Raw genomic sequence first — 23,493 nt, 5'->3', positions numbered from 1 at the left:
CCAGCGTTCACACGGGCCTTGAGGCGGCATTATGAGGTGCTTTGGATTCAGCACTCTCAAAGCGGGGTCTTCTTTCCCTCAGTCTTTCTTTTCTTCTATTTCCACAATTTGTGGTCACTTCAGGCCCCTTGGCCCTTCCCTTCAGGTCCCTGTCCAGCTGGGCCCACCGAAGGCTGCCTTGCTTGTCTTCCTTCAACACTGCTTGGATCACGTCACCTCCTTGCTCGGGAACCTGCAAAGATCTCATGTTTCCCACAGCTTCCCACCTTCCTGACATGCCTGGCAAGGCCCTCCCCAACCTAGGTTAATCTCACTTATTCAACCTTCCACTTATCCCACCGACCTCCAACATGTCTCGTCACTCCCCTGAGCCCCCTCTGCCTGTTGTCACTACATAGCCTTTCTGCAGGCTCTTCCCCTCACCTGGAATGCCATTCCTCAACTCTTGTCTCGTTAAATCTATCTTTCAAGGCTTGCCCTTCCTGCGGTCTTCTGGCACACCCTCACTGGCCTTTTACTCTTTGAACTCTTAAAGCATTACACATGTTTCTTCTGCACATTTTAGCATTTAATTATATGCCTGTCTGCACATTGGTTGTTTTATAGACAAGTCTATAAACTTCTAGAAGTCAAAATAAGCCTTATATTCTCTATCCTTTACATAGTGAATATGTTGTAGGTACCCTATAGAAGATGGTAATTATTTCATTGTTTTTTTCTATCCAGGTTGGATCAGTAGAAAAATTCTTATTTTCAGATTATGTTGTCAAGAATATGTATAGCCACAGAACTAAATACCATAAATGTTTTTAATATAAATGATTTCCACAGAATTAATATTAGATTATAAGAGTTTTATCTGTTACCAGTTATAATACTTCTTTAGAAAGAAAGGAACAAAGAAAGAAAAGTCCAGTGCTAGGATGCATGCATTTTAAATATTAATTCAAATGCGACCCCTTCAATAAAGTACTACTTTTTTAAAAAAATCCTCATCCAAGGATATTTTTACATTGATTTTTAGAGAGAGTGGAAGGGAGGGGGGATAAACAGAGAGAGAGAGAGAAACATCGATGTGAGTGAGACACATCAATTGGTTGCCTCCCGCACTTCCCCCAACCAGGGCCAGGGATTGAGTCTGCAACCGATGTATGTTCCCTTGACCGTAATCAAACCTGGGACCTTTCAGTCCACAGCCCCACACTGTATGCACTGAGCCAAACCAGCTAGTGCTAAAGCACTACTTTTTCTACACAGCTCAGCCATAAATGGTAGCTATTATCATATGCCCACTGCATCCCATACATACCTCTAAACAATAACATCACCTTACACTCCTTCACACACCTATCTTCCTTCATTCCCTTTTACCTCAAATTGTGAGTTCCTTGATGGCAGAGACTGTCTTTTTATCCTTGAAACTGACATAGACCTGGCAACCAATTAATGCTATTGAATGAATAAATGATGAGAGCCCTCTGTAACCATGGGTGTGTAGTTATGGTTGGCAAATGACCATTGAGTTTTCAGAAATAACCTTTTAATATTTATAAATGTTTTTATTGATTTTAGAGAGAGAGGCAGGGAGGGAGAGAGAGATAGAAACATCAACAATGAGAGAGAATCATTGATCAGCTGCCTCCTGCACATCCCCCACTGGGGATCTAGCCCATAACCTGGGCATGTGCCCTGACTGGGAATCACACCTCAACCTCTGAGCCATACCAGCTGGGCACCTTTTAATATTTTTGAGTGATTATTTAAGATAACTTCCTTTTTCTTTACTTTAGGAGATTTTAACTCTCAAACTATTCAAATTTTATCTTTTTACATAGACAATATAGAGGAAATCATCACTGAGTTTAGACCAGCAGAAAGTGAATTGTTTTCTGCCAAGCCTAGGTAAATTTGTAATACATTTTAAAAATAGGTATAGTTATTACTTCTTATAACTCTTCTTAAGAATAGTTCTCTGCCTGTGGGGCTTGCCCGGGGTGGGAATGGCTGGGGGGAAGGGGGGAGTCAATTGGGGGGAAAGGAGACATATGTAAAACTTTAGACAATAAACAAACAAACAAATAAATATAAAAGCTAAAAAAAAAAGAAAAAAAGAGGCCCTGACCGGTTTGGCTCAGTGGATAGAGCATTGGCCTGCGGACTCAAGGGTCCCAGGTTCGATTCCGGTCAAGGGCATGTACCTTGGTTTCCGGCACATCCCCAGTAGGGAGTGTGCAGGAGGCAGCTGGTTGATGTTTCTCTCTCATCGATGTTTCTAACTCTTTGTCTCTCTCCCTTCCTCGCTGTAAAAATTCAATAATATATATATTTTTAAAAAAAAAAAAAGAAAAAAAAGAATAGCTCTCTGCTCTGACCAGGTAGCTCAGTTGGTTAGAGCATCATCCTAATAAGCCAAGTTTGTAGGTTCAATCCACCCTGAGGGCACATAAAAGAATCAACCAATGGCCCTGGCCTGTGTGGCTCAGTTGGTTGAAGCATTGTTCCATGTGCCAAAGGTTGCTGGTTTGATTCCCGGTCAGGGCACATGGCTGGGTTGCAGGCTGGATTCCTGGTAGAGGTGCATACAGGAGAAACAACAGATTGGTGTTTTGCTCTCTCCCTCTCCCTTCCTTTCTCTGCAAAAATCAATACAAAATCTTTTTAAAAAATCAACTAATGAATGCATAAATAAGTGGAACAACAAATTGATGTTTCTCTCTTCCTCTCTCTCTAATCAATCAATAAATTTTTTAAAAAGAATAGCTTTCTTACTCAAAAACAAAAGAAAAAATATTCTGATTTTAAAAATGAGCAAAGGACTTGAATAGACATTTCTCCAAAGAAGAACTACAAATACACGCATATGAAAAGATGTTTAACATCACTGGTTATTACAGAAATGTCCATCAAAACCATAGTGAGATACACCTCATACCCATTAGGATGGCCAATATAAAAATAAAAATAAAAATACCTAGTGTTAGTGAAGATGTGGAGAAATTGGAATCACTGAGCACTGTTGATGGGAATGTAAAAATGGTGCAGCTACTATGGAAAGTCTAGCATGAAGGTTCCTCAAAAAATTAAACATACAATTCCTTTTTGATCCAGCAATCCCACTTCTGGGAATAAATCCAAAAGAATTAAAGGTAGGACCTAAAAGAGATATTTGCATACTGTATTCATTGCAGCATTATTCACAATAGCTCAGAGATGGAAGCCATCCAAATGTCCACTAACAGATGAATGAATAAAAAAAGTTGGTACATACATACAATGGAATATTATTTAACCTTAAAAAAGGAGGAAATCCTGTCTCATGCTACAACATGAACAAACCTTGAGGATATTGTGCTTAGTGAAATAAGCCGGTCAAAAAGAGACAAAAACACTCTATGTTTGGTACCTAGAGTAGTCCAACTCATAGAGACAGAAATGAGCATGGTGGCTTTCCGGGGCTAGGGAGAGGGGAAAATGGAGAGTTGTTTAATAGGTATAGTTTCCGTTTTGCGAGATGAAAAAGTTAGCTCTGTGGCACAACAAGGTGAAAATCGTTAACACTACTGAACTGTACACCTAAAAATGATTAAGATGGTACATTTTGTTATATGCTTTTTACCATAATTTAAACTAAAATTAAAATTATAAAAAAGAATAGCACCTCAAATATACACTCACCATCATCAATAATATATGTTTGCACATTGACATGAGCCAGTAGGTTTTTAATAAATGTTTCTAATACTGATGGTCATGATGAAAAAAATAGGAGAGCATTTTTTTTTCTGATTTCTATCACCTAATCATAATTTAAGTAATTAAAAATCTAATCGTAGTGTGACTATTTTGTTGAAGAATGAAACTTGTTACCAAATACTGAAAACCTCTGGTAAGACTTATGCAAACTAGAAACAAATGGAGCAAATGTTATGATAATTACTGACATATTTATTGATGAATATAGATATCAAGTATTTGGGTTTTAATGAGGTGGGCATCATTTTTGCCTTTTTTATTATGTTGTACTCATATTTTTTGTAATGTTACATGGTATGTGGCTTATGGGATATAATTTATATCTTTTTTAAAAAGCATAACTATACAAAAGCTGGAGTTAAAACAAGACCCAGCAAAAACTCAGCATTAAAAAAGTTGACGTTGTCCACTAGAAGAAGAAAATTAAAGCTAAAATATCCTTCTTGCTTTCTACTTCCTATTTCCTGTGTTCAGGGTTTCCATATAATTTAATGCATGCAGGAAAACTTTCTCAAAACTTCCTCTGTTGCCTTTTCAGCCACTATGGCTCAGTGTCACACCCCAAGAAGGGCGCACCTCTGTAACCCTTGCAACCCTTGAATCAAACACACCCTTATTAAATGTGCTTTCCCCATAACAGTCAGTACCTGTCATTCAGCTCAGCCTCTGGGAGGGAGCAGCAGGGCTGGAGAGGGAGCTGGTGAGAGTTAAACTGGGCAGGCTGGAAGGAGGAAGACTAGATGGGGCTATTTTGAGAAGTCAGAAGATTGATATTGGTAATGCCTGAACAGCTACATTTTTCTTCTCATATTCTCTTGGTGGTTCTCTAGAAAGCAAAAAAGAAGCAACATCATGGTAAGAAACTAACTGGACTTTTGTTATCTCTTCATTGACTAAGACTTTCTTTTGAACTTACATTGTATTATTAATGACATCAATTAACTTCACAATGTGTTTATTGTCCAGAGCTGGCATATTCTCTGGGCTTAAAAAATGTAAGCAATAGTGAGTAGAAGGAATATAATGGGAGGCTGAGAACCCTGGGGGACTTTGGCTTGAAGTAGAAGTGAAAATGCCTAGTATGTGATCTTCAAAATACTGCCGGTAATCTTTGACAAGCTGTATTTGAGTTAATATATTTGAGTTCGTTCCACCTGCCAGCCTTACACTGTCAGTTCTATAGACCTGTTGTTGAGTGTGCTATAAAGAATTTAGTTAATCCTCTCCTTCCCCCCTCCCCCCTTCAGTTAAAAAAAAAAAATCTTTTCTCCCCGCCTCTTTTCCGAATGTCAAGGGCAAACTGGTGTCCAGCCCCTTGGAATACACTCCTTGGGAAGCATTGTATTGAGAGTAAGGAATGATCTGTATTTGTCTTCATGGTAAGAGAACGTAGAACTCTGTTACACATTATTTTAAAATGTAGGTTGTCTTTCAAATGTGTTCTCCAGTGGGCGTTGTCCCCATAACAAGTTATTATGTATTGCACATACTTTCCCCAAACGAGGTTTTATTAGGACACAGAAATTTATGGGCCTCAGCTTCTTACAACCCCATCATTCAAGAAGTGCTATGGCTTAAAATAAGTTATGAGAAAAAAGCAATCTTGTAAACTTTTAAGAAAAATAGGTTTATGTAAGGTCTATTAAATGTTGCTCAGTAGTTTGATCATAGAGGCATAAATATAAAGCCCCAAATATGTGTTGGACATTACTGCCACCATTTTCTTTCCTTGATATTTTAGTCACAATGGCTTCATAATTACTCTGTCAAACAGTCTTTACATTAAGAGATGAGCTCCTAATCTTCACAGATTTAATACCTTGTGTTTTTATAAGAAATGCCTTTTTAAAATGATTTGGCACCCTAGCCGGTTTGGCTCAGTGGATAAAGCGTCGGCCCGTGGACTGAAGAGTTCTGAGTTCGATTCCAGTTAAGGCCACCTAACTCAGTTGCAGGCTCGATCTGATCCCCAGCCCTGGCCGGGGCTCATGTGGGAGGCAACCAATTGATTTGTCTCTCTTACATCGATGTTTCTCTCTCGCTGGCTCTCCCCATCCCTTCCACTCTCTCTAAAAATCAATGGGAAAATATCCTTGGGTGAAGATTAACAAAAACAAAACAAAACAAAAACATTAATAAATAAAATAAAAATAAAATGATTTGGCAAATTTTTAAAAAGTAAACACCTAGGTTTAAGAGCATCTTGACTATGAACCTCCAAAATGCATTTTAAGTTTAATAAGTGAATTTTACGACATTTTGGTCAATCATTTTTTAATACTTAATCATAAATATCTAAGAAATGTACTACACAGATTAATTGAGCTGTAGCCTACGTCCATTGGTAAGCAAGCCGGAGCAGTGGGGGTAGAGCTGCAGGAGGAGGTATATTGGCCAGGCTGGTAATTTTGAAGGTTGTTTCTCCCTTAATTTCCCTGCAATGTGAAATAAAGGTGCATGGAAGGCACTGCAGGTGCTAATAGTGGCCAGTGAGACGGACATTTTCATTTTCATTCAAATGTTGAAGTGGGCAGGAACCTGCTGCCTGTGTCTCCAGGCAAAACAGAACTAGGGCAGCGCTCAACCTGGATGCACAGGCTTGTCGGCCTCAAGCCTGTACAGGACTAGTGTTTGCAAAATGCAATCCAAACCTGCAAGCTGAGGCAGAGAGGAGGCATCCGGCTCACGCTGCCTGCCAGGAACAGAGTGGCGAGAGGGTGATGCAATGTTTTACTTTGCAAATCTGAGGGAGCAGCAACTTTCTCACAGACTCCCAATCCCCCCAGGACAATCTAGTGGAGGAGTGAAGAACTGGATTAAATTCCACAGGGGGAAATCAAGTGGATTTTCCTGAGGGCAGGAAGCAGGGGAGTGAGAGGGCCAGAAGACGCAGGGAATGGAGAAAGATATCAGACACTGAACGAAAACCCATAATGTATAGGCCCCATGAGCTGCAGGTGAATTTCTCCCCAGTTTGATAGTTCCAGTGCTGTTCTCTGGGCTCCTTTGGAGCTGCCCCCCCCCCCCCCCCGCCAGCCCTACTCCTTGGTTTCCACTGTCCATTTCCCATCCTTGTACCTCTCCCCCTCCGCCGCCCCACCAAAAGGACCAGAGCAGGAAATAGGAGAGGAATGTGCATCTTCTGGTCCCACCAGCTGTGCATGACCTTAGGCAATCACTTAAATTATTTTTTACCCGGCAGTTTTATCAAATGTGAGATAAGTATGACAGTTACCACCTTTCAGGACTGTTACGAGGTCCCTGGCTCATAGTTGCTTCTTAAGAATTGTTAGCTGAGCCCAGTCAGTGTGGCTCGGTGGTTGAGTGTCAGCCTATGAACCAGGAGGTCACGGTTCGATTCCCAGTCAGGGCACATGCGTGGGTTGTGGGTCGATTCCCTGTAGGGGGCATGCAGGAGGCAGCTAATCAGTGATCCTCTCTCATCATTGATGTTTCTATCTCTCTCTCCCTTCCTTTCTAAAATCAGTAAAAATATATTTAAAAAAAAAAAGAATTTCTAGCTGAAATAAATCACAGAAGAGTAAAAATAAAAGGCCAAGTCTTGGTTTATAAATAAAATACCCAAAGTTTTTTAAAATGCCAATAAATATATAAAACATGTTTGATGCCATTAAAAAACAAAGAAATGCTTTATTGTAAAATGTAGCATGCATCAGAAAAGTGTATAAAATATAAATATAAGATGTAATGAATATTTATAAAGCAAGCACCGGTATAACTAGGTGCAGGTCAAAAAATAGCGTCTCTTGAGGTCTCTTTCTGGTCACTCCTCCCACCCCTCCCTCATCACCAGGACCAGTACTAGGGTGAGGGGAGTGGGCACTCGCCTTAGGAGCAGAGATTAAGAGGGTGCCAAAAACCTCAGTAATCAAGATAATTAATATTTTATTGAAATGTTTTTAAAAAGAAAAGTTAATGGGAAAAAACCCACGATGGATAAAATATAAAAATTTAAAGAGAGGCTCTACCCCACCAGGGAGAACCACTAAGAATATATCCACAGACAATGCAAACTAGTTTTCCTGTCTTTGAATTTCATATAAATGGAATTATATATTTATGCTTTCATTTTTGTGTGCATTCTTTTGATCAACATTATGTTCATAAAATTCATCTATCAATTGTGTGCAACTGAAGTTCATTCATTTCTATATCTGTGTTCTATTTTTATAAATGCACTACAGTTAACTTATTTATTTTACTGTTGATGGACTCTGGGTCTGTTTCTTATTGGGGGCTATTACAAGCAGCACTGCTATGAACATTCTTGTGCATATGTACTGAAACGATGTTTATGAGCTTCCGGAGGGTAGCAGTTCTCAAAGTGAGGCCTGGGAACCCTTGGGGCTTCCTGAGATCTTTCAGAGGTGTCCATATGTCGAAACTATTTTCATAATAATGCTGAGATGCTATTAGCCTTTCCTGCTCATGCTCTCACAAGTGTGCAGTGGAGAGCCAGAGGCAACATGACATTCTGATGGTTAATAGAATGTGTCCTGAGTAGTGCTGAACTTTAAAAATTGCTCAGTTTTAATGTCTAACCTGATAAATATTGGTAGATATAGCCTACCTAAACAAAGGCTCTTGAGGTCCTTAATTTTTAGGAATGTAAAGGGGTCCTGAAACTAAACTTTTGAGAACTGCTGCTCTAGAGACTACACTGAGAGGAATTGCTTGCTCATAGAATATGCATGTTATATAATGCCAAGTGTTTTCCAAAGTAGTGGTGCCAATTTACATTCTGATCACAGTTCCTATTGCTTCACATCCTCTCTATTATTGGTCTTTTTAACTATTTTCCAATATGGTGGATGTGTAAAGATATCTCATTATGGTTTTCCTTTTCTCCCCACCCCCCCCTTTTTTTTAAATTGATTTTAGAGAGAGGGAAGAGAGAGAGATAGAAAAATAGAAATCCATGAGAGAGAAACATCGATTAACTGACTTTCGCATACCCACCACTGGGGATGGACTCCACAACCTGTGACCTCTTGGTTCATGGGTTGATGCTCAACTACTGAGCCACCCCAGCTGGGCAATGGTTTTTCTTTTCATTTCTTGATTACTAATTAGGAATGTATCCTATGCAAATAGTTAGGAATATGTGTAGAGGTAAGCTACAAATATCTTCTCTGAAGTCTGAAATGCATTGAAAATAACATAAATGAGCCGTAGCTGGTTTGGCTCAGTGGATAGAGCATCGGCCTGCAGACTGAAGCGTCCCAGGTTCAGTTCCAGTCAAGGGCACATGCCCGGGTTGCGGGCTCAATCCCCAGTGTGGGGCGTTCAGGAGGCAGCCAATCAATGACTGTCTCTCATCATTGATGTTTCTATCTCTCTCCCTCTCCCTTCCACTCTAAAATCAATAAACATATATTAGAAAAAAAAGAAAATAACATAAATGAACACCTGTAGGCATTGTGCTATATTGACATAATGGAACTCAGTGTAACCATTAAAAATACTACTATAGATATGTATTTATCGATATGACTTCAGCAAAAGACCAATATACCAAACAGCTTATACAAAATGACATTATATAATGCCAGAACAATATACCAAACAGCATATACAAAATGACATTATATAATGCCAGAACAATATAACAAACAGCATATACAAAATGATGTTATATAATCTGCCAAAAAGAGCCAAAAAGAAAAAAAAATAGTAATATTGGTGTTTGGGGGTGGATACATAAAGGGTAATTTATATTTTCTTCATTATATTGGTTTATATATTCTGACTTTCCAGTATGAATATGTATTTCTTTTATTTTCCTTTAAGCTCTCCTTTTCCATTCCCGGTCTCTTCCTGAGATACTGTGCTAGGTGTTGGACAAACATCCCATTTTGTTACTGGAAAGGGGACCTGGCCCTCCACAGGTCTGCCCAGAGCCGGTCACTAGTGTCTGGGTTCTTGGCTTCATGCAGGAAAAATTTCACAACACGAGTCCAGGTGAATTTTGGAGAACATTTTTTCAAGCTTGGGACGTGCCCTCCCTGGTTTGGCTTAGTGGATAGAGCATCGGCCTGCGGACTGAAGGATCCTGGGTTCGATTCCAGTCAACGGCACATGCCCGGGTTTCAGGCTCGATCCCCAGTACGGGGCGTGCAGGAGGCAGCCGATCAATGATTCTCTCTTATCACTGATGTTTCTATCTCCCTCTCTCCCTTCCTTTCTGAAATCAATCAATATATATATAAAAGCTGGCGACAGTGAAACAAGAAAGGGCTGGGGAAATGAGCCTGGGTTGGTCTGCTTTGGCGCACTAAGAAGTCAGAGAGAAGGGAGCCTTGGGGACAGGTTCAAGGGGTTTCCCGGAGATGAACTGCCGCTGCCCATTGCTGCTCTGATTGCAAGCCTCTGGGGTCCCTTAGAACTTAAAAGATGTAGAGTTTAGGAGTTGGGTGCCTATGGGGAAAGAAGGGGGGTGGGGGAGAGAGGCACAGGCGTGCTCCTGGGAGGGAAAGTGCACTCTGGGACCTTCGATTTTGAGGGGTTTTAAAGGCTGGGCGTTTAGGGGAGGTCTTAGGGGAGGATCAGTAGAATATTCATCAGCTTTATGCTGATGCACCAAAATGAGATTTATTCTCTTAACTTCACTGTCCTTGGGTGTGGTTGGCAAATGGCACTAATTTTATTTCTGCTATCTGTCTCCTTTGGTAGGGTGATATAAGCTATTTACTTTCTGGTTGAGGAGAAGTGCAAACCATTTATTTATTTATTTTCTTTAAAAAATGTATCTATATTGTTAAAAGTATTTTTAAAAAGGTATTATAAATGTCCCATTTACTCTTAAGTGTCCTTAGTTTAGGGAAGATAGGATTTACTAGGTGGCTGCAAACTGCTTGTTTAACTATCAGTCTCGGTGTCCTATTTTGCTTGTCCTGGCTTACTGGCCTGTCTCAACTTAAGCCTCAAAACAATCCAGAGGATGAGTAATTCAGAAACTGGATTTTGGGGGAATCACTTGAGAAGGCTAGAGGCAGGCCTTTATTCCTGTCTGAGAATTGTTCACTGCGGACTTCAGAAGTCCTTTATTGCCTCCAAGCCATTGGCTGTTCTCCTGCACACTGTTGTCTGGCTCTGACTTGTTCATGGGTGAGAGAATGAGGGATTTCTGGAAAATACGGTTGAGGTGCCTCTTGGTACCATGAATTAGGAAAGGGTTAAGGACTACATTCTTGTCATCATGCAGCTAACGTTCTGTAAGAAAAGACACAAAAAAGTATACCAATAAATATGAAGTATAGTGCAGGAAATGATAAGTGCTATTAAGACAAACGAGGATAAGGTTACAGAAAATGAAGTGCTATTTCACATAGGGTGATCCAAAGGGGCTCTCTCTACCCATTTGTATATATGCTATATGTTATGATCTGGGGGAAAAGATTTTTTAAAAAGTAGACTTTTGCTTGTTTTCTTTATTCTAGTCATGACACATTAAAGGTGTGATCATAAGCAATAATATGCCAAGTTCTGCTGATAGAACTCCTTTACAAACGGCATCTAATATGGCTATTTTCAGACTATTTTCATCTTCATCTCACCAACTGAGAATCATAAATTAATCTAATTAGTTATTTACTTAGCTTCTATAACTTAAACTTGGGCTATGAAACATCAGCAAAACATCAGGCTGTTAATTATGCCAACAATCACTGTCTTAGGGCGCTTTGTGATTTTCGAAGCATGTCTACATGTATTATTTTATATGAATTTCTCAACACCCTATGACACTGGAGGAATTTTTGAGAAGATAAATGTTTTGATCTCCATTTAGTAGTGTTCCCGTGCTCTCCTAGGTAAAGCATGCATTCTGCTTCTTTGGAAATTGCGAGGAGGTCAGTAATTCCCACTAGAAATTACAGAGAACTGAGATATTTCTAGGAAGTATATATTAATTGGAAAGATAACGATTGTTCCATTTTCTTGAAATAAATTCACTATTTTCTGCCATACATTTTTTTGGGGGGGTTAATTCTCACCTGAGGATATTTTCCCATTGACTTTAGAGAGAGTGGAAAAGAGAGGGAAAGACAGAAACATCGATGTGAGAGAAACACATCGATTGGTTGCCTCCTGCAAGTGCCCTGACCAGGGCCAGGCCAGGGGAGGAGCCTGCAACGGAGGTACGTGCCCTTGGCCGGAATTGAAACCGGGACCCTTTGGTCCACAGGCCAACACTCTATCCACTGAGCCAAACTGGATGAGGCTCCATTGATTTTTTTTTAGAGAGAGTGGAAGGGAGAGGTGGAGACAGAGAAAAACATCCATGTGAGAAAGACACATTGATTGGTTGCCTCCTGCACGCACCTGGACGAGGGCCGGGGAACCTGCAACCAAGGTACAAACTTGACCTTGACCAGAATCGAACCCAGGGCCCTTCAGTCCGTGGGCCAATGCTCTATCCACTGAGCAAAACCAGCTAGGGCCTGCCAAACATTTTTAATGGAATGTATTGGTGTTATATTGGTCAATAAAATTATATAGGTTTCAAGTGTACAATTCTGCACATTTCATTGAGTGCTCACCATGGAAAGTCTAGTCTCCTTCCATCACCATTTATCCCCCTTTTTCCCTTTCCTACCTCCCCCCTCCCCTTCCCCTCTGATAATCACCATACTCTTGTTTGTGTCCATGAGGTTTGTACGGTTTTTTGCTTAATCCCTTCATCTATTTCCCTTCTGACAGTTGTCAGTCTGTTCTCTGTATCTGAGTTTGTTTCTGTTTTGTTTATTTTGTTCATTAGATTCCACATATAAGTGAATTCATATAGTATTTGTCTTTCTCTGACTAGCTTATTTCACTGAGCATAATGCCCTCTAGGCCCTTCTTGCTATCACAAAAGGTAAGATTTTTCTTCTTTTTTATGGCCAAGTTAAGTTCCACTGTGTAACTCATATTTTTAATCCACTCATCTACTGATAGGCCTTGGGCTGCTTCCAAATCTTGGCTATTGTAAATAATGCTGCGGTGAACATAGGGGTGTGTGTATTCTTTTGAATCAGTGTTTTGGGTTTCTTCAGAAGTGAAATCACTGGGTCACAAGGCAGTTCCATTTTTTTTTTTAGTCAATTTCATACTATTTTCCACGGTGGCACTTGTCTTTTGTGGATTTATTGATGATAGCCATTCTGACAGGTGTGAGGTTATGTCTCATTGTGGTTTTAATTTGTATTTCTCGGATGATTAGTGACTTTGAGCATCTTTTCATGTGTCTATTGGCCATTTGTGCTCTTTGGAAAAGTGTCTATTCAGGTCCTTTGCAATAAGAAATAGTTTGCTATAAATTTCAAATTCCTATATCTCCTCTTAGTTACATATAAGAAAGTATTCACCAAATTATGATTATGCATCTCTACTATACAGCACATTAATTCAACATGATAGTTATCTTTGTGAGAAAAAGAAAATGTTTGAGAAACTGTTCAATTTACATATAGGGAAACATTCTGCATTCCTTGTTACCCTTAATTAGACAGACAGTCAATATTAGTTTCCAGCACAGGAATCAGCACACATAACCGGGGTTTCTGAGGAAGGTAATAAGGGTTGTTGACAAGTGTGGGCAGGTTTTAAGGAAAACGAGAGGTGGAAGAAGCTTAAGCTTCAGGGTTCTTCGCTCACACGGCCTCTTCCAAGGCTCTGCCCCTAAGTCTGTCACCCAGTATTTTGTGTTCTTGTTCTCAAAATTATTTGTGCTTCACGCACCACAAAACCTTGTTCTGCCGCAAGCAAAGGACAGGGAAGCAACTCCCTGGCCAGCACCCTCTCCATCCTAGGTCTGACGGGGCAAGCGGAAGAAGCAATTACTGGAACCTGGAGAGAGAAGTGTAGCTGCAGAGGAGGGCTGCCTGGCAGACACCCTAGTAAACCAGCTACACCCAACTCAGAGCCTAAGGACAGAGAGAGGAGGGGAAGACCCACTTCAACCCGACTCGTCTCCCTTCAGTTCTGCCAGTGCCTTCCACTGGCTAAACCAAACCAAAGCCTAAGGGTAAGGGAGTCAGTTTCTCGAGCCCATCATGGTCAAAAGCTTGGGTCACAGAAAAAGGGTGAGGAAACAGAAATATGCGGCACACACTGCTTTTAGAGTTAACGGCTTTTAAAGACAGCACTCCACAGTATATGAGAGCGCCTCTGCTGTACTCTGTCACATCTATTATTGTATGGCAAGGCCTGGGAGTGATCGCCCACATGGGTGTGATATACTCTGCGCAGTCAGTGTGTTCATGGTAGTGGCACATAATTCATATTCTAATAAGTAAAATCTTGTTTTTCTAATGGTGTAATTTCAAATGAGAGCCAACTTTTAGAAACTGAGCTAACTTTGAAAAAGCCTGACTTTTATCTTAGGAAAATAATTTGGGCCACAGTTTGCCTCTTTAAGGTGAGGAGAAAATTCTGGCACAAAGCAGACTCTCCATAGTTATTAGTGGAATGAATGAGTAAATAATCCTACAATTCAAAATTCTATGATCTTATCTTCTTTTCTGATTGACCAAATGTCGGTGGCTTTAAACAATCAGATTTCGCTCTGTTTCTATCACACAATAAATGACTGAAAGACAGATTTACCTGGAACTGGGAATCTATTTTTTAAAGGAAACCCTTTACTTTTTCACTAAATCCTCTGTAAGGGTGTCCCAACTGAGGAATTGAACTTACAACTTAGGTGTGTGTCCTGACCAGGAACTGAACCTACAATCTTTTTTTAAAAAAATATGTTTTTATTGATTTCAGAGAGAGGAAGGAGTGGGAGAGAGAGAGAGATCTAGCAATAACAAAAGAGAATCATCAATTGGCTGTCTCCTGAACACCTCCTACTGGGGACCAAGCCCACAACCTGGGCATGTGTCCTGACCAAGAATTGAACCATGACCTCCTGGTTCATGGGTCGATGCTCAACCACTGATCTACACCAGTTGGTTGAATCTGCAACCTTTTTGGTATAAGGGACCATGCTCTCATCAACCGAGCCACCCAGCCAGACTAGATCCTCTGTTAGATTTAACTTTATCCATCTGGGGGTTCTGAGAATGAGATGATATTCTACTGTATACTTATGGGAAAATGTGATTTTAAATTTATTTATTTGTTTATTTATTTATTGAATATTTATGGTTGAGAGAATTACATATGTCCCCTCTTTTTCCCCCATTGCCCCCCTCTACTCATATCCCACCCACTCCAGGCCTAGACTACCCTATTCATTGTCTGTGTCCATGGGTAATGCATTTATGCATATAAGTTATTTGGTGGTTAATTTCCACCCCCCCCCCCATCCCTTCTGAGATTCATCAGTCTGTTCCATATTTCCATGACTCTGGTTCTATTTTATTCAAGAGTTTATTTTGTTCATTAGATGCCTTGTTTATTTATTTTGATTTTTAGATTCAATTGTTGATAGATATGTATTTATTGCCAGTTTATTGTTCATATTTTTAAATCCCTTCTCCTCCTCCTCCTCCTCCTCCTCCTCCTCCTTCAAGAAGACCCTTCAACATTTCACATAATATTGGTTTGATGGTGATGGATTCCTTTAATTTTTTCTTGTCTGTGAAGCTCTTTATCTGACCTTCAATTCTAAATGATAGCTTTGCTTGGTAGAGTAATCTTGGTTGTAGGTCCTTACTTTTCATCATTTTGAATATTTCTGGCCACTCCCTTATGGCCTGCAAAGTTTCTGTTGAGAAATCAGCTGACAGTCATATGGGCTTTCTCTATAGGTAACTAATTGCTTTTCTCTTGTGGCTTTTAAGATTCTCTCTTTGCCTTCAACCCTTGGCATTTTAATTATTATGTGTCTTGGTGTTAGTCTCTTTGGGTTCCTCCTTGTTTGGGACTCTCTGCACTTCCAGGACTTGTAAGTCTATTTCTTTCACCAGATAGGGGAAGTTTTCTTTCTTTTTTTATTTTTATTTTTTGTCATTATTTCTTCAAATAGGTTTTCAATGTCTTGCTCTCTCTCATCTCCTTCTGGCACCCCCATGATGCAAATAATGGTATGCTTGAAGTTGTCCCAGAGGCTCCTTACACTGACTTCATATTTTTGGATTCTTTTTGCTCTTCTGATTGGTATTTTTTGCTTCCTTGTATTCCAAACCACTTATTTGATTCTCAGTGTCCTCTACTCTCCTGTTGAATCCCTGTAAATTATTCTTCATTTCCATTTGTGCACCTTCATTTCTAACTGGTCCTTTTTTGTGTTATTGATGCTTTCACTAAGTTCCTTGAAGTTATCACCAAGTTCCTTGAAGGCCAATTTGCTATGATTACAACAAAAGAACTGCTGAGCTGGAGATGCCCCTATGGAGCAGGACTTGCTTCAGTGGGGCTTTGGTGCTCACTGAGTCCACCCCTTGAGCGTGATGCTCATGGATGTTGTAGGTTGTAATCTGGCATGGTGTGAAGCTGACCACTGGGTGCACTGGCTCTGGGGCCTCCCAGGAGGTGCAAAGTCAGCCACTGCCTGTACCCTGACTGGGGCCACTTGGCACGAGCTACAGAGCGATCTGAAGACCCCTGCTACTTGTGTTGGGCTTAATAGTAGCCAGGAGAGGCCAAGCTGTGATCCAAGGTAGGCTGCCGCCAGTGCCAGGCCTGGGACCATTTAGCAAGTACACTGAGGCCAGCTGCTGCTTGTTTTTAAAAAATTGTGATTCCTTAAGAGCTCACTTTGTTGATTTCTAAAAGATCTTAGCTCCTTAACTTCAGTTCAGCCATGATGAAGAATGAATGAGTCCAATGGACATTATTTCTTGTTGAGAGATTTTAGGCAAGTCTGAAGCCTGAGTCAGGACAGGCCATTCATATGGAAAAGCCACTTCAAATAACTTGGGTGGGGCTGAAAACTGGGTGGGGCAGGGTCTCAGGGCAGGGTGAACAGTGTGGGCCAGGTTGATGAAGACTCAGCTATGGCAACTGCTTGTTGGCCTTGTGGCAGGGAGGTCTCAGCAAAGGACCAATGACCTCTACCAGCACTTTTGTCTGGGAGAAAGCTGACCCCCATTCTTGCCCTAATGCCAGACAATTTAGTTCCTCCCCGCATGTCCCTGGATCCTTTCAAGCTGCTGCCCTGGTGCTGGAGCTCAGAGTGAGCGAGTTTAAGTAAGTCCATGAACTGGTCCTTCAATAGGAATGCCTGGGAGTCCAACAACCCTCAGTGACCCTGAGACACAATCCTCACTGGGTTTTACAGCCCAGAGTTACAGGGGCTTCTCTTCCTTGCATTGAAACCCTGGGCTGTGGGGTCAGGTATGGGGCTGGGACCCCTTGCTCCTCACGGGGACCTTTGCAGCCAAGATATCTCTCCTGGTTAAAAAAAAAAAAAAAAAAAGCCAAAATAAGTGCCAGGCCAGCTCATTCAGCACCTCTGCCCCTCCTACCAGTTTCAATGTGGCTTCTTCTTTACTTCTCTGGTTGTAGGATTTCCATTCAGCCAGATTTCAGGTGGTTTTGAATGATGGTTGTTCTGTAGTTTAGTTGTAATTTTGATGTGGTTGTTGGAGGAGCCAGAGCCATGTTTATCCATGCCACCATCTTGGCCCTCCTCCTCTCTGTGATTTTAATTTTAATTCTTAAAGTCTTCAGCATGAATATCCTGGAAGTTGTAAGGAAACAATGATGTCTCCTCATGAAAGTCTTTCTTGCTTTTTGTTTTTCTCTCCACCTAATTATACATCAGCTTTTTCTATCCAGCTTTGACTCTTTCTCTTTTTTCTCTCCTCCCCTATCCCTTCACTCTATTTTCATTCTTTAGTCGAAAGTATTTCTTCTTATTATGGAACAGAATTTTCTAACCCTTGCTTTTACTTTTAAAACTTGAAGGGTGAAGTAACTTAGATTCCTATTTTTTTGAAGTCATACAACTAAAGCCATTTTTTAAAAATCTATGTAGAAAAAAATTTCCTCACCAATGCAAGCACACATACACATATGCTGTGAGTATTAACAAGGTAACATGCCAGTTATATTATTTGAAATAATGTCCATTGGACTCATTCATTCTTCATCATGGCTGAACTGAAGTTAAGGAGCTAAGATCTTTTAGAAATCAACAAAGTGAGCTCTTAAGGAATCACAATTTTTTAAAAAAGAGTTACGTCAATGACCACATTTTAGCAGAATGTACAGGTGAGTACATGTAGAAAGATCTTGATCTACTTTCTCAAGTCAGAATCAGGTTGGGAGCCAACAATAAACCTGAAGAATTCGAAGTTTGTGTGCCAGCAGCTGCATCACCAGGCAGAATCTTCACTCAGCAAAACAGAGCTCTAAATTCTTGAGCACACTGTCTTGTGCAGAAAAAATTTCTATTCTATTTTTTGTTTTGTTGAGACCTAACCATGTTTATATTATCTCCAAGAGTGTTGGTAATTCCATTTTGGAAGAGAGGATGGATGTTACTAATTCTTCAGTAACAGCAAATAATTTATGTCTAGCTCTAAGTCCCTGTGCTAGGTGTTGGGAATGCAGACAGGACATAATTTCCTGCTCTTAAGGGGCTTATATTTCACTGGGCAATGAAAAGGTGGGAAATATATGAAAGACTTATTTTTAAACAATATGTTAGTTATATTTTCAAATAATATGCTCAACATATTTTTCTTCAACTTCCAAAAATGAATCCAGGAGTGGGGGCTGAGGGGGGTGAAATGCAGTAAGCACACTAGTTTGCCTGTATGTCCAGACATTTTGGGATATTAACAATTTGGTAGCATATTAACAGTTTATCTTTTATTTCCTGAGTTTTTGCTCCCCACTGATGGATGAGATAGCAGAGATCTCTGAAATTATATATAATAATACACGTGGCAACTATTGATAACAGGTGCAGCTATATCAAGACGTTTGAGAATCACAGAACAGCACTGCAGCCAGTGATGCCTGGGCCTCTGCACCCTGCCAGGAATATGATCTTGTCATAGACACTTACACATGCCCCCTAATGAGCCACGTTTGATAGGAGCCAATAAGAACACCAAAGTAGATCTCAGCACACTAAAATAGATCTCAGCATACAACCCATGGACCATTCTCAAAATAGTGCCGTGGTGGACTGCACTCATCCTAGCAGGACATGAGTAGCAAGGAGGTTCTGCAGAGTGAAGTGGGCAGGCTTCCTTAAGGAACATGGGCAGAAAGTACACACATGGTAAAAAGCTAACTACAGAGGAAGTCTTGGCATTGCCTGGCTCTGCTATCGTCTGAGAACCCTCAGGACCCTGCCCATCCCCAGAGGAGAACCTGGGGGAGCAAAAAGAAGACTGATGGGCCCTCAGGGCCTCCTTGGAAAACACTCCCTTTCCTAACAGATTATCGTCAAGGTTCAGGGAGAAGGTGTTGGGTCCATGATCTCCCATGCTGGGTTTAGGACTCCATGTGCAAAGGCTCCAACTTAAGGAGGGGCCTATTGCCACTCTCTGGACACCTCCCAGGCCATCTGCGTTTTTCATTCTCTCATTCTTCTTCATTGAACACTGGAAAGAAATAATCCATGGGTGGAAAGAAGGGTGTTCCTCAAAGACATTACTGTGGACTTTACCCCAAAGGAATGGGATATTCTGAACACTGCTCAGAGCATCCTGTATAGAGATTTGATGCTGAAAGGTCACAGGGACCCAGCCCTTTGGGGGCAGATTGAACTACCTTGTGAATGAGGGCCTAGCCTTTGAAATGACTTGAGTCATTGACTAAGAACTATGAAATATGCACCTGAGCCAGGGGTGCACATTTGGTGGATTGTGTTTTTGCTCTTTATTTGCCAGGGGAAAGTTTTATTTTCAAATAAAGTTTATTAAAATATAATTTATATATATAAATTGTACCCATTTAAAGTATACAGATTGATGAGTTTGGAAAGATATGTGCACATGTGTAACCATCACCACAATCAAGTTAGAACATTGCCATCACTCCCCAAAGTTCTTTGTGATACTTTCCAGTCACACCAGTACCCACCACCTTGCCCTCAGGCAAGCACTGACTTACTTTCCATGATTATAGATTAGTTTTGCTTTGTCTAGAACATCAAATAAATGGAACCATACAGTATTGCCAGGGCTGACAGCAGCCTCTGAACAACGGGTGAACAGATTACTCCGACACAGTTTCCCTGTTGGGGAGAGGGCTAAGGGGCTTGCCTGGCTCAAGGGTCCAAGCAGCCTCGATTGCCTGCCTCGTTAGGCTTTTATTGGAATTTTTATCTTTAGGTACAATCAGTAGGGTGAGTAATCTTGGGAGGACACATGTGTTTACATTGTCTTCTAGGCAAGCGCATCCAGGGATTAAGCATAAGGATTCCAGTAAACACCCAGGGGTCTACACCTGCACAGACTTGTTTGGAAAGGTCAAGGAATAATTAGGGGCGCCGCCTTCAACACTCCCCTAAGTCTCCCCTAAGTTGGAATTCTGATTTACAGGGCAAGGCGGCCTTCCACACACTTCCCTTTTCTCAGAATGCCCTCCTTACAAACTTTCCAAGCAAGTATCATGTGCTTCCCAACATAGTATGCCACCTTTGAGTCTGGCTTCTTTTATTTAGTTGAATGCTTTTTATATTTATCCATGTCATTACATGTTTCAGAAGTTCCATCCTTTTTATTGCTGAGTAGTATTCTGTTGTATGGATGTACCATAATTTACCCATTTACCAGTTGATGGACATATACGTTGTTTCCAGTTTTGACTCTTATGAATGAAGTTACTGTGAACATTCATGTATAAACAAAACAAATTCTGCAGTTCTAGCAAGTTCAATAGACAGAACAGATTGGCAGGTGATAAAGAGAGGAATCAAGTAGTTGATGAGCTGAATTCTGAAGAGCAACTGGTTTTATAAAAAGCAGCTATAGCCAAAGTTGGTGGGGGTGGAGGGATGGGGATGGGGGTGGGGAAGAGCCTGTATTGAGCAGAGAGGACTGCTGATCAGGCGTCTTTCAATTGCATGGGAAAATGGATTGCAAAATCATTAGCAGGACAGAATAATACATACACTTAGGCGTTTTCTTTTGACATGGGCTAGAATTGAGCCACTACTGGTAGACTCAAACTTTTCCTTGCTACTTCTTCAGGATATGTTTGAAGCCTGTCAGGCAGCATGGACAAAGAACTCCATCTCCGGAGTTAGAAAGACAACTGGTTGTGGGACCTTGAGTAAGGATAAGTAACCTTGGCAATGAGCATAAAAAGACTGCCTACCTTAAGGGCTGATAGGAGGATTAGATGAGAATCTATATAAATCACTTAGCAAGTGTTTAATGACTAAGGAGGGCTCAGTAGGCATAAATTACAGCACTTAAAAATCATGTAATACCGTTGACTTAAGTAGAATCCAAATATATTCCTTAGGAAGTTGAAATATGTTAATGTATTTTTACACGGTGAATCCTTCCTATATAATATATATAACAATTGAAGAATTGAATTATTAATCAAAATCTGGTTAGTTTTTAAAAATATATATATTTTTTTCTTGATTTCAGAGAGGAAGAGAGAGAGAGAGATAGAAACATCAACGATGAGAGAGAATCATTGATCCACTGCCTTCTGCACACCCCCTACTGGGGATGGAGCCAGCAACCCAGACATGTGCCCTGACCTGGAATCCAACCGTGATCTCCTGGTTCATAGGTGGACGCTCAACCACTGAGCACACCACTCGGGCATGGTTAGATTTTTAGAAACATACCTTCTCAGTCAGGAAAGTTCCAGTGGCTGCTACATTGGCCCGTATTGTCATGCAGCAGTTGTCTAGTTCCAAAGCCCCCACCAGATGCTTCTCAAACCTGAAGAAGGGGGTTTGTCACTAAACCTGATTCATGAGCACTTCCTCAGGGGCCGATTCTGGGTGTGTGTGGCCTGCAATCTATACCTGCAGTCTTTCTCAGAGGTGCCCACTGCACCTCCCCATCCTCTGAAAGGGACCCTGTGGTGGAGTGGAATGAGCAGGGGTGGATTTGAATACTGACTATATTGCTCCCCCCTCCCACACCCCTAGCACACACGTGAAGTCTCTTCCCTGACCAAGCCTCACTTTCCTTATTTCTACTGTGGACTAACAAGCATCTCACTAGGCTGTCGCGGAATTTCATGAGGTTGCAGTGCCAAGACCGGTCAATGAATGCTGCTGACTGTGTTGATTCCATGTTTTATTTTACAGTCTTTCTTATTTCCCACCATTTCCAAACCCCGCTGGCTGCATATAAGTCAAATGAAAAGGAGCTTGCTTGAAAGAGTGATTCGGGAATCTCCCTGTAAGCAGTCAATATTGTAAAAACTGTCCCTGAATGTTCACCTTCCAGGAAAGGGGCTCGAGTTAGCTCCTGGGTTTGAAGTAGAAGAGGTAATTCTTAAGTTACTGGAGCCACATGTGCAGCCTCGGCTTCAGGGCCGTCACTACCCGAATACCGAGGGCTGGGCTTGCTGCTCTTGCTCCCATTCTCCCTCCCCTTCCTGCCCTCTCCCAGGCCCTTCACCTACCCGCTCCCAGAGCTGGGCAAACCCTGGCTCCCGCGGCGCCCATTGGTTGGTTAGCTTTTATTGATCTGGTCTGAGCGCTTCCCTGGCTTCCGGCGCGGCGCCAGGTGCTGACCATTTTGATAGACTATATAAGAGGAGCAGGTTTTTCCTCTTCCCGGGACCCGTGCGGATCGTCTTTGGCGGCGTGGGCCCCCCTCCAATGGGTGGGTCGGGCTCTGGGGCTCACCCCTTTGCGCGCCGGGTGCCCACTGTGGTGGTGAGGAACCAGCTCCGGCTGAGGTCTGCATGGGCAGAGCGCCGCGCGTCTCAGTCCACGCGCGCCTCCCAGGCCCGCGCCGAGCGGAGGGGATGGGAAGGCGGACCCTCCACTTTGCCCTCCTCCCCCCGTGTACTCTCCGTATCGACACCCCTGGGAACCTCCCGCGGGGAAAAGCATCTCGGGTGACCTCCGAGGTCTTTGGATCTGTTGCCTGGGGGATCAGTGGCGTTTGAATGCCCGCGTTACTCCCATTGGAAGAACGCAGGCCCGCCCACCTTGAACTGCTGGTTTGGACAAGGGCGGGCTCAGGTGCTCCAATCGCCTTGTTTTTGTGTGTGTGCGCGTGTGCATGTGATATATATATATATATATATATATATATATATATATATATATATATATATATATATATATATATATATGTTTTGTTTTTTTTTTACAATTATGTTGAACCCAGGTGGCTTCTTTAGTGTTCTAAACTAGAAGATGACACAACTGTTTTTCCTCGTCTTCCTTACTTTCTAAAAAAAAGAAAGGGAGGTGTTTAAAAAAAAATCTGCTTTAAGATACCTTTTGGTCTTTAATACTGCCCTATAGTCAAGCATGGCTGTTTTGAAATTGCATCTTTAGTGAGGAAGGAGGTAAAAGCAAAAGCTAGAGAGACCTGGGAATGTTTTATTTTGTGTATGCGATTATTTGGACCTTCAGAATTTTCCTGTGAAACACAAGAATAGTTAAAGTAGATTCTAAGTAGCACCAAACATATATGGCATTCAAGAAAAATGTAAGCTTTAGTCGGTTTGGCTTAGTGGATAGAGTCTCTGTCTGAAGGGTCCAGGTTCGATTCTGGTCCAGGGCACATGCCGGGGTTGTGGGCTCCATCCCTAGTGGGGGGCGTGCAGGAGGCAGCCAATCAATGATTCTCTCTCATCATTGATGTTTCTCTCTCTCTCCCTTTCCCTTCCTCT

General features: G+C 41.5%; 1 protein-coding gene across 2 annotated transcripts in view; it reads left to right on the top strand.

Annotated features, from left to right (window-relative positions):
- Window positions 1-23,493, top strand: part of CRYBG1 (crystallin beta-gamma domain containing 1) — a 174,176-nt gene that overhangs the window by 100,932 nt on the left and 49,751 nt on the right. The window contains exon 1 of one of the 2 annotated variants that reach the window (XM_079780519.1): window positions 4,465-4,608. The exons of the other annotated variant lie outside the window; for it this stretch is intronic. Coding sequence (XP_079636645.1) covers window positions 4,606-4,608 — 3 coding nt within the window. The 5' untranslated portion in view covers window positions 4,465-4,605. Of the gene's footprint in view, window positions 1-4,464; window positions 4,609-23,493 lie in introns of those variants that run through there. 2 annotated transcript variants of the gene reach the window in all.

The sequence above is a fragment of the Cnephaeus nilssonii genome, assembly GCF_951640355.1.
Source record: "Cnephaeus nilssonii genome assembly, chromosome: 9".
Lineage (NCBI taxonomy): Eukaryota > Metazoa > Chordata > Mammalia > Chiroptera > Vespertilionidae > Cnephaeus > Cnephaeus nilssonii.
The sequence above is the reverse complement of the archived record's forward strand: the minus strand, read 5'-3'. Positions and strand labels throughout refer to the sequence as shown.